Below are 12,437 nucleotides of genomic sequence, written 5' to 3' on the forward strand. Positions count from 1 at the left end.
TGAACAAGTCAAAAATACAAAACAACATATTTTGAAACAGCAAAACAATGTCATAATGTGTGTGGGGGGTTATTGGAATACAGACAATATTATTGCTTCTCATTCTAATTTATGGAGTTTGAAGTGTTTAAGTAATGAGACCATACAACAATCTGACAACAAAAACTATCATAAATGAATACTAACTGAAAAAATTACTCCACTCAGATCAGACCTATTATCAAATGCGATATCTTAAAAAAAGTTGGTTTCCCAAGCTTTTAAAAAATGTTAGTTTCTGCTGTCAAGATGGCAGTCTATGTAACTATTCTTATTCCCCCAGAAAGCTTCAGATATATTAAAACTGATGTTAAAACTAAGTGATATATAAGTTAAAACGAAGTGATATATATGTATATTAACATTCATTAAATTAATGTTACTATAATTAATTAAAGATATATATCTTCAAAATCAATAGAAGCAGTCATTAAAGGACAAGAGTGAGCAGTCTAGCATATACTTGCAAACACAAGATAGGGTAGTTAGATTTCAAAGACAGGGAAGGGATGTGAAGGTTTCTGTCTTGAGGTTTTCAGAAAAGCCAGAGGCAAAAAGCACCAAAAGGCAAATTCCTAAAGAATTAGGTGGAGTTTCATAGTAGTGTCTCTGCCACACAAAACTCCTACCCTGTATGCTACAATGTGTCATCTACATATCTTTCAGATCTGAATTTCTCAATCATCTAACTACTGAGAATATGGCCCTCTTTCTTTCTATTGTCTAATGGACCTTCCTCAGCTGAGGTCAAATCCCCCTCCCAGAGAACCCCCATAATGCCTGGTTGATGAAGGAGCATAGAGCTTACTGGATTCACCACAATGAGGACAACAATGAAGGGACACTCCAGCTCCAGCACTCCTGTGTAAACTTCTGGCTGACACTTTTGTTCATATTTCATTACAAATCATTTTCTCCCTCTTTCTTCATTCACCTCTCCCTAGTGCTGATCTTGGGAGCAAAGTCATTATTAGTTTTCTAATGCCACTGTGATAAATTACCAGGAATATAGTGCCTTAAATCAATGTAAATTTATTATCTTGCAGTTCAGTTTGTTAGAAAGCTGATGCATATCTCACTGAGCTAAAATCGAGTTTTCAGAAGGTCTGCATCTGTTTCTGGAGACACTAGAGGAGAACGTTTTTTGTTTGTTTGTTTGTTTGTTTGTTTGTTTTACCTTTTTCCAGCTTCTATAGGCTACCTACATTCCTTAACTCATGGCTCTCTTCTCCATTTTCAGAGCCAGGAATGAAGTTTTAAGTCCTACACATATGATATTGCTCTGACTTTGCTTCAAACATGTAAAGGCACCCCAATGTTCATAGCAATTTTATCAACCATAGCCAAGTCATGGAAAGAACCCAAATGCCCATCAGCTGATAAATGGATAAAGGAATAGTGGTATATGTATGCAATGGAATATTACTCAGCCATCAAAAAGAATGAGATTTTTTTTTTTTTGTCATTCACAATGACCTGGATGAAGCTAGAGTGTAGAATGCTAAGCAAAATATGTCAGTCTGAAAAAGAAAAACATCATATGATTTCACTCATTTGTGGAATTTAAACAACATAACAGATGAACATAGCAGGGGAAAAAAAGAAATAGTTGAACCATAAAGCAGACTATTAACTATAGAAAACAAACTGAGGGCTGCTGGAGCAGAGTTGGGGAGGGATGAATTAAATGGGTGATTGGGGTTAGGGAGGGCACTTGTGATGAACACGGGTGATGTATGGAAGTGTTGAATCACTGATTCCCACTCCTGAAGCTGATATCACACTGTGTGTCCACTGGAATTTACATAAAAACTTGTAAAAAAAAATGAATGTGTAAATAATTACACAATTGAGTCATCACATCTTTCTCTGGCTCTGTTTTCTGTTTCTATTATCTTCCACTTCCAAGGACTCATGACTATATTGGCTCTGCTTCAATAGTCCAAGACACTCTCCCTATCATGATCAACCTTAATCCTCTATGCAAATTTAGTTCTTCTTTGCCATGAAACTGAACATATTCACAAATTCTGAATATTAAGATGAGGACCTCTTTAAAGGGACATTATTCTGCCTCCAGGCAAATCTCCATCTCAGAATGTGCTTTCTAAGAAACCCGACCTGAAAACATTGCTTAGCAGGGGTGTTTGAAGAGCCTACCAAGAAATCACAATGGCAAAGAAAAACTCACAGTAAATAGTCACCAAATGTCCAAAGATTATTAACAAAATAAAAAAAGAACTAAAAATATAATAAGAAACTGTATAAAATCGAACTAAAAGTAAACCCTTCAGAGTTTTAAAATACATGTAGTTAGCAGCCTTAAAGACAGGAGAGAGAGAATTGCCATCACGAAGAAAGGGATTTTTTTTATTAAAAGGATCTCATATGTGGAGTATAACAAACAGTGTACAGGACTGTAAGGGTAGGGAAAGAAAACTGAATGGGAAGTCTTCAGAGAGGGAGACAAGCCACGAGAGACTCTGAACTATGGGAAACAAATTAAAGGTTGCTGAAGGGGAGGTGGATGGGGGAATGAGGTAACTGGGAGATGGGCACTAAGGAGGGCACAGGATGTGATGAGCTTGGGTGTTATATGCAACTGATGAATGGTTGAACACTACACCTGAAACTAATGATGTGCTATGCGTTGGATAATTGAATTTGAATTTTAAGAAAAGGATCAAACATAGAAAATTTAAATGTTGAAATAATTACATTAGGGGACTAAAGAATAGGATGGAGACTTCTGAAAATAAAAATTGGGGGTTTGGGGCACCTGGGTGGCTCAGTGGGTTAAAGCCTCTGCCTTCGGCTCAGGTCATGATCCCAGGGTCCTGGGATCCAGCCCCACATCGGGCTCTCTGCTCGGCAGGGAGTCTGCTTCTCTGTCTCTCTGCCTGCCTCTCTGCCTACTTGTGATCTCTTGTCTGTCAAATAAATAAATAAAATCTTTTAAAAAAATTGGGGGTTTTAAGAATAGACAGATATATTTTTAGGATTATAGTAAAAGAAATAAATAATGGAAGGAAAGAAAAGTTAAAATACATGGAATAAAGATAAGGTGTCCCAACCTTATTTTTACATATTTACAAAAGAATATGGTGGTAAGTGGGGAAGGAACTAGTTAAAGAAATAAAGTTTGAAAAGTAATAGAGAAATATCTGGAAGTAATAGATATCTGGTATATATCATGTAAGAAAAGAAGGGCTGATTGAATACTGAACATGCCTTTTTAAAAAAATTTTTAAATCTAGTCTCATAATGAAATTTCAGAACACTGAAGTAAAGATGATACCAAAAAAAAAAAGAAAAATAAAAAGAAAAAATCTTTCAAAAAAGTAGAAAAATAACTGGCTTATTTTCCACTGACAACTTTAGTGGCAAGAAAACAAAAACTTGAACAATGGATTCAGAAAGGTTGTGGAATAGAACTTGGTTCCAAAATTCTGTTAATTTTTAATTTATTTTTCAAATATGAGAGCAGATGAAAACATATTTAGCCATGAAAATGCAATTAAATAACACCAACGAGGTGGGGTTGTGGAAGTGGGAAAAATAGATATTCTTCACAAACACTGTGAATCTCAGAGCAAGAAAATATTCATAAAGATTTATTGCAGAAAGGAATAATTAAAAATATATATGATCAAATGAAATGGCCATTTAAGAAGGTTTTTTAAGCCTAGAATCACAGTTCCAGGTAATTCCAAAATGAGAGATACAGATGTACAAGAACAGGACAAAGCAAGAGGGCTAGAATTTTTGTTTTGTTCAGAGTAGGGTAGCTACAAATTACTATAATTAGAAAACTAATATTTGACTAATACTAGGGAACAAAGTTAAATTAAGGAAGCAAGAAAGTTAGAAAAAAGGAAAGTATTGAATAATATGAATTTTTTAAAAAATTTTATTTTTTTTGTGTGTTTCAAAATTTCTTGTTTATGCACCTCACCCAGTGCTCCATGCGATACATGTGAAATTTTTAAGAAGTGATCAAAAACAATGATGAAGAAATCAGAAATATATTCTTATTGGCAATTCTGCTACTCAATAATTTTACTGCAAATTATAAAAACATGCATAAACTTCTTAAAACTCACCAAGAAATAAATGCAAGGAAATGCAGGATACTTTCTAATTAAAAAATAATAATAATGTGAATATCTATTCATTAAGAGATGACTGCATAAATAAAAACAAATGTTAAAAAATAAAACATGAAATATTTTAAGCCATATAAATAAATAACAAATGACCTAATTAAAACATTGTGACTGGGGTGACTGGGTTAAACTTCTGCCTTTGGCTCAGGTCCTGATCTCAGGGTCCTGGGAGCAAGCCCCATATCAGGCTCTCTGTTCAGCAGGCAGCCTGCTTCCTGCAGTCTCTCTCTTTCTCTGCCTGCCTCTCTGCCTACTTGTGATCTCTCTGTCTGTCAAATAAATAAATAAAAATCTCTAAAAAAAAGAAACTGCAATGGTTATAAAATTTAAAATTTCTGTACTGTGTGTCAGATAAACAAATGGAAAAATAGGACAAAATTTGTATTGGAGCAGTGTTGAAAGTAATTTCCACCTTTATTCTGTGTATATTTTTATTGCAACACATTTGAGATGAGTTCAATGTTTGAAGGTCGTTAATTCATAAGTTGTAGGAACAAAGGTCTGCATTATACATTTACTTTAGTTTTTTTTCATAAATAATCTGAAAAAGAAAAAAAAATTAATGTAAAGCAATATGCCAAGTTTGATGATGCAACAGGTCATTGCTTGGTCTTTGGGAAATATTACTATTGAATTAACTGAAGGCCATCAGTAGGATCAAAGAAAGGTGACTATTCATAGATTGGTTTGAAAACTTATACATCAAAGTCAGTGGGGGAATGAGAGATAGATCATGGACCTAGAATGAGAGCCCTTTCATTTTGGAAGGGAGTATTTCATGGTCAAATGCAGATTGAGAGGAAAAAAGTGAATAAAATGATAGGCAAAGGCCAGCATGCATCACATAAATAGAGAAAATACAATACATGATTGAATTATAAAACTACACTTGTATTTATGGGCCTAACTAGAGGGAGACAGTCAGTGATGTGGTACTGTTGATATGTAAGAAATAGTTTCGAGGGGCACTTAGTTGGCTCAGTTGGTTAAGTGTCAATGCTTGATTTCATCAGAGGTCATGATCTTAGGCTCCTGAGGTTGAGTCCTGTATCGGGCTCTGTGCACAGTGTGGGAAATCTGTGATTCTCTCTCTCTCCCTCTGCCCTTCCTCCCCACTCTCTCTCTCTCTCTCTCTCAAATAACTAAATAAACCTAAAAACTAACAAAAAAGAAATACTTTCAAAATTGCATGTTTATTTTGGCTATCATTCTTCTGAATCTTACATGTTTGACAGATCATTCCACTTCAAGCCACAGATTGGAAAATTTTTTTTGAACCTATGAAGTTTGCTCTTTTTAAAGAACATAACACAATTCAAACTCCACAAGCTGGACATTTTGTGTTAGTTTGGTTCATGGATATATCCCTAGCAATTAGAATTATCCAAGACATACAACAAACACAAAATGAATGTAAATGAAAGGAATAATAAAGTGAATGAATGAATGAATGGACAAACCAAACAACACATGAAGTAGGATACAGGGTCAAATTTCCAGTGCCACATTTCTCTAATTACAGAATTCAAATAAATAAATAAATAACAGTGTAAAATGTTCTTTACCCAGAAAAAGAGAATCTTTCTCCTATGAAGGACTTGGCATGAAGACATGTGGACAGAGGCCACACAGCTCCATCCAAGACACTCCATTAGCCTTTGAACTTGAGCTCCAGTGACATTTCCACAAGTCTTAGAATCCATTAGTCAGTAGCTAGGAATAAATCAAAGTGTATCTCAACCTGGAAGCAACATATTAGAACTAGGAGATGTTTGTTAAAGCAAGAACACACATGTTTTTCTAGATGCATCAAAATCCTTAGTGAAAGAACATGTCATGAGTCTTATTTTTTGATAAAGACATGGAGTACTCGCTCTCGAATCTGTTTGGTCCTTACACCATAAATGATGGGGTTGAGTGAAGGTGGGATAACCAAATAGAGGTTGGCAACAAGAATGTGAATGTAGCGTGGTATGTTGTGTCCAAATCGGTGAGTGAGGAAGGAGAACACTGAAGGGATATAGAAAACACAGATGACCCCAACATGAGAGCCACATGTGCTGAGCGCTTTTAGCCGAGCATCCTGTGATGGGAGGCGGAAGACAGCTCGCAGAATGTAGACATAGGAGATGCAAATAAGGACCAGGTTCAAGACAAAGAAGGAAACCACGAAGAGCCCATAGATGGCATTGATACGGATGTTTCCACAGGACAGTTTTGCGATGCCCATGTGCTCACAGTAGGAATGAGCTATTACACGAGCTTGACAGTAGGGCAGGCGGTAAATGAGATACACCATGGGAAGAGTAAGCACAACTGGACGAACCACAATACACATGCTGATGCCCACAAGCACCCGGGATGTCAAGATGGTCGTATAGTGGAGTGGAGCACAGATGGCCACATAGCGGTCAAAGGCCATGGCCAGCAAGATCTCAGCTTCTATGCCAGTAAAAGTATGGATCAAAAACATCTGGGCCACACAAGCCCCAAAGTTAATCTCATGAGCATCAAACCAGAAGATACCCAGCATGCGGGGCACAGAGGTTGTGGAAAGGGCCAAATCGATAGTTGAAAGGAGGGCCAGGAAGTAGAACATGGGCTCCCTCTGAAGGCTCTGCTCTGTCTTGATGACCAGCAAAATTGTGGCATTGCCCAGTAAAGCCACAAGGTAAACTGAGCAGAAAGGCAGGGAGATCCAGGCATGGGCCCCTTCCAGACCCGGGATTCCAATGAGGAAGAATGTGGTTGGGTGAAAAATACTCCTGTTCTGGTATGTCATGCTGTCACTGGTCAAAGGAGGTGAAACTCTCCTCATCTAGGGGAAAAATGAGAGAGATTAAGTTGAAGAGATCAGAAGAGAGATCAAAGTCTGAAGGGGATGTCATGTCACTTGCTGGCTCAGTGTTTCAGGATAGAGTTGATGTCAAGCTTAATGCACAGTAAGTGTGCCAATGAAGGACATATATGAGATACCTTACAGCCATTTGATAAGGCAGGTTGAGGTCATATTCAGAGTTTCCACCCTGCCTGCGGATTGAGTTCTAATCCCAAATATGGAGGCTTGCAGCAAGCTCAGTGAAGATTTCTAATAATTAGAGCTTATCATTCACTTTGAAGGAGAATGGATGTGATTCCACTCTGGGAAATATCACTCTGATGAGTGACATTGGCAACACCAAGACTACAGATGAGGTCAAGTTATTATACTACAGAGGCAGTCAAAAATGCCTTTAAGCAGAAAAAGACAGAGACATGAAAGAAAGAAAGAAAGAGAGAGAGAGAGAAAGAAAGAGAAGCAAAAGAAAGAAAGAAAGAAAGAAAGGAAATACCTTTAAAAATTCGTAAAGAAAACAAACTCTAGATCCAGGAGTCTAGGTATTCACACAATTAAAATCTGAATTCTTCTGACTGATCTGTAAAATCTCTGACCTTGGCCCAGCAACCTCTCATACAAACCAAATCAGAAAATAAGGGCGACCCCTTGGGATGCCTGGCCTGGAGTAGAAACAGGAACTATTATGATTTACAGGCAGCATCGAGTATCAGGTGGGAAAAGGAAAAGGAGGGTTGTCTAATGCCATATCACACCTGTTCACTCTCACAACATAACCAGTACTCTCAGAGCACCTGTTATCTTATCCGTGTTCATTTTACCACTGCTACGGAGCCAACACTCGGAGCCAACACTTCCCTTACCAGTCCAAGACCCCGGGAAGAGAGGTGAGTTGGGTAAAAAGCCTCAAATGATTTTTGTACTAAAAAAGATATTTTCTGCAGTTTTCTGGGACAATCATGTCTTAATAGAGAAGAATCTAGTTCTGCAATGATCTAAAGGGTATGGAGAAAGACACTTAAGTAATGCCTTCAAAATATTACAGAATGCATCAAATCGCTCAGAATGAGGTAAAGGAACTTGCCCTGGAATGTATGGTTCAGCAGTTGTAATAAAAAATAAAGCAGAGATAGGAGCACCTGGGTGGCTTGGTGAAGCTGATTTCAGCTCATGTCATGACCTCAGCATCAAGAGAATGAGTCGTGCAGCGGGCTCCACGTTCAGCATGGAGTCTGCTTGAGGTATCTCTCTCTCCTTCTGCTTTTGCCCCTCTCCTGTTCACACATGCCCTCTCACACTCAATAAATAAATAAAATTATTAAAAAGCAGAGATATTCATTTTTGTCTTTGTTATACTTTTACTTTATTGTTTTTATTTTTTCAATATAGAAAACATATCAAGGTAAAAAAAAAAAATAAACCTTCACTTGTGAGTTCAGTCCAATGAAGAAAGAACAGTGCTTCAAAGTGCACAAACTCTTCTTTCTCTGTAAAAACATAAACACCTGGTCAAGTAAGAAACTATTGCCTAGAAGGGTGATGCCCAAGGTCAAGCTGGAGAGTCCCTGTTGTTTAATATGGAGCAAAACTAGGAGCCCACTCACAACAGCAGCTCTCCACTGGCCTTATTCCTTCCTACTGACATGGAAATTGATTTCATCTAATACAACTGACAAGATGATATTAAGGGCATTGTATCTTCCAGAGACTTTTAAACATAATATAATCCCCATTTAAAGATAATTTCATCCCCATTTAAAGATAATCTCATCCCCATTTAAAGATACAATTTTGGTTTTTTCCTGCCTGGTGCAGTTGGCCACTTGGTACAGATCTAAGGCTGTTCTGCCCACAGTACAGATAAAGACACTTAAGTAATGCCTTCAAAATACTACAGAATGCATCAAACTGCTCAGAATGAGGTAAAGGAACTTGTCCTGGAATGTATGGTTCAGCAGTTGTAATAAAAAATAAAGCTGAGATAGAAGCACCTGCATGGTGTCCGACTCTTGATTTCAGCTCAGGCCATGACCTCAGCATCAAGAGATTGAATCCCTCATTGGGCTCCAAGCTCAGCATGAGTCTGCTTGAAGTTCTCTCTCTCCCTCTGCCAGTGCCCCTCCCCCGCAGACACATGCTCTCTCACTCTTTTTTTTTTTTTTTTAAAGATTTTATTTATTTATTTGACAGAGAGAGATCAGAAGTAGGCAGAGAGGCAGGCAGAGAGAGAGAGAGAGAGGGAAGCAGGCTCCGTGCTGAGCAGAGAGCCCGATGTGGGACTCGATCCCAGGACCCTGAGATCATGACCTGAGCTGAAGGCAGCGGCCCAACCCACTGAGCCACCCAGGCGCCCCTCTCTCACTCTTAATAAATAAATATTTTTAAAAAAAACAGATATTCATTTTTGTCCTTGTAATAGCTTCACTTTATCATTTTTATATTTATTCAATGTAGAAAACATATCAAGGTAAAAACAAACAAACAAACAAACAATTATTTCTGAGTTCAGTCCAATGAAGAAAGAACAGTGCTTCAAAGTGCACAGACTTGTCTTTGTCTGTAAAAACTTCAACACCCTGGCCAAGTAAAAAACCAGTGCCTAGAAGGGTGATGGCCAAAGCCAAGTTGGAGAGTCCCTGTTGTTTAATACAGAACAACACTAGGAGCCCACTCACAACAGCAGCTCTCCACTGGCCTCATCCCTTCCTACTGACATGGAAATTAATTTCACTCAATGCAACTGACAGGATGATATTAAGGGCATTGCATCTTCCAGAGACTTTTAAACATAATATAATCCCCATTTAAAGATAATCTCATCCCCATTTAAAGATACAATTTTGGTTTTTTTCCTGCCTGTTTCAGTTGGCTGCTTGGTCCAGCTCTCAGGCTGCTCTGCCCACGGATCTCTGCATTTCCCACCACACCTGTTCACCAGACACCAGCCGCTGAGTCACATTTTCCTTACACAGGAATCGAGACTTCCCCACAGCATCGAGCAGGGAGGCCCTTATACCTCTCTCTGAGGACTTCATGGGGAGTGTCTTTAAGTTAGGCTCCTAGCACCTAAGGGATATTTCTAAGAAAACATCCCATTTTAATCCCAGCTTTATGTGAAGCTCTGGGATTGAGTCCTTGGAGACTGCGCACAGACCTCCAGATTCTATTCCCCAGACCAAAAGTCTCAAGGAACATAAAAGCAAACTGAAGAATATGGAAGCAAAAGTTGAAAAGTAGGGATAAAGCACATGGTTTTTGTCATCTATACTTGACACATGTGAAAACAGACTGTCTCTCCGTGTGAATGTGGCTCTGTGGTCCAATTCAAGGGCTTACTGACCTACATAGAGAAGAAAATGGCTTATTTATTTATTTGTCCATTTTTTAGTTTACTTTTTAATAGAACTAGGTTTTTTTTTTTGGAACTAGGTAATTTAAATTCAAATATTGGAACTAGTATAGAAGTCTTTTTTTTTTTCATTTTACTATTTCTTTTCACTAAGTTTTTTCCAACCTCCTCTCATAAAGCTGCTTTGAGTTTCCCCAAGTAGCACTAAGGACAGAGATCCATGATCATTTTTCCACACTATTTTCTAGGCATGAATTCCCTATCACAACACGATTTCACCTGCACAAATTTCAGAAGTCCTATTGATTAGTGTCAAAATTTCAATCCTGGGACCAGAGTGCTGGTTCAAGTTCTGGCTCTGCCACATTAGCTGCGTGACTTTAGATGACTTATGTATCATTTCTGTGCCTCAGTTTCCTTAACTATAAAATGGGGATCAAAATAATGTCTTTCTCACTGGGTACATTTAATACAAATTTAATCTCTCTGAGGCATTTAGATTAGTGCCATATACATAGTATGTGGTCAATCATAACTTCTTTTTCTTTTTCTTCTTCTTCTTCTTCTTCTTCTTCTAAATTTCAGCTCACAAGAACAGCTGCATAAATATTATTCAGGCAGAGCAAATTTAGGAATCACCAATCACTACCAACTCTGTAGCCATTTTTCTTCTGAAATTTCTAATAACATTAAATATTTTCTTTTCAGGAGCACCTGGGTGGCTCAGTCTGTTAAGCATCTGCCTTAGGCTGAGGTCCTGATCCCAGGGTCCTGGGATCAAGAAATCAGGTTCCCTGCTGAGCCTGAAGTCTTCTTCTCCCTCCCTCTCTGCCCCTCCCCCCAACTGGCTCAGGCTTTTTTTCTCTTTCTCAAATAAATAAATAAAATCTTTAAAAAATTTTTCTTTTCAAATGTTAGAATCAATCTTGCATATATCATGTAGATTTTATTAGAATGTGATCTTTTTGGATTAAAAAAATTATATCCCTTTATCACTCAACTGAAGTCTCTGGGAACTTCCTAAAATAGCACTTAGGCTTATGAAATAAAACACTGACTACAAAGCATGAGAAGTAATATCTTTCTTTCATTTGACCATGCCAATCTTCTCCATCATTCTCTACAAACATTCAAGCTATTTCCTGAAAATTTATAGCTTTTGTTTGCCTGTACATATACAATGAAATATTCTCTTGGATCCAATAAGGTCTTTACACATAATCAAAATTAATTTTAAGACATTTACTTTATGGTACATTTCTTCCTTCTTTGAATGTGAGGAAGGACACATCAAATCTTGAGAGATGCTAAGAGATATCAAGGATCCATAAAGGCAGCTAATTTTAGGATCAAGATGAGACACAGATTCTCAACAGCAAATTTTAAAACAAACTTGGTCCCCACTGACACAGTTTATTTCTTCAAATAACTGTTATATAAAATCAGACCAGAATCTTTACTGTTGTAAAAAACAATAAATTCTTTTTAATGACAAAGACAGTTGGGATTATCTTTTCAGAAACTTAAAATGTAAACTATCTCAACAGATACAGATTTTTTTTTTTTTTTCTCGAAAGACCTCCTTCACAGTGGCCTCAATTCTGTTGCTCCAGTCTGAATTGGTTCTTTTTCATGTGCCCAGAGCTTCCATATAAATGCTTATCCTATTCTCCTGTTTGGAATCCCCCTTTTTTTTTTCATTTTCATATCCCCTTTTTCTGGAACACATTTTTATATTAAATTTCAAAGTCATAATGAAGAGGAGGTAGAATTTTAACATCTCTGTATGCCTGAAATATTTCTTTGCTCTCAACTATGATTGATATTGTTGGTTTAGTCATTACTGGTTAAACTGTGTCCCTCGCTGCCATAAATTTATGTGTTGAAGTGCTAATACCCAGTACCTTAGAATGTGACCTTATTTGGGAATAGGGTCATTATCCAATAATTTAAGCCAAAATTAGGTCATACTAGAGTAGGGCAGGCCCCTAATTCAATCTGACTGATACTCTTATTAAGACAAAAAAGCTTGGGCGCCTGGGTGGCT

General features: G+C 37.5%; 1 protein-coding gene across 1 annotated transcript; it reads right to left on the minus strand.

Annotated features, from left to right (window-relative positions):
* Positions 1-6,048: 6,048 nt before the first annotated feature.
* On the minus strand, positions 6,049-6,987 carry LOC132011679 (olfactory receptor 52J3). Its single transcript, XM_059390603.1, has one exon. It carries the CDS (start codon positions 6,985-6,987, stop codon positions 6,049-6,051), a length of 939 nt encoding a protein of 312 aa, XP_059246586.1.
* Between the last annotated feature and the right edge of the window lie 5,450 nt (positions 6,988-12,437).

Source organism: Mustela nigripes, chromosome 1 (assembly GCF_022355385.1).
Source record: "Mustela nigripes isolate SB6536 chromosome 1, MUSNIG.SB6536, whole genome shotgun sequence".
In the NCBI taxonomy this organism is placed as follows: Eukaryota; Metazoa; Chordata; class Mammalia; order Carnivora; family Mustelidae; genus Mustela; species Mustela nigripes.

Excerpts from the sequence above, each read along its gene's own strand:
- LOC132011679 (XM_059390603.1), bottom strand. The coding sequence starts at position 6,987 with ATGACATACCAGAACAGGAGTATTTTTCACCCAACCACATTCTTCCTC.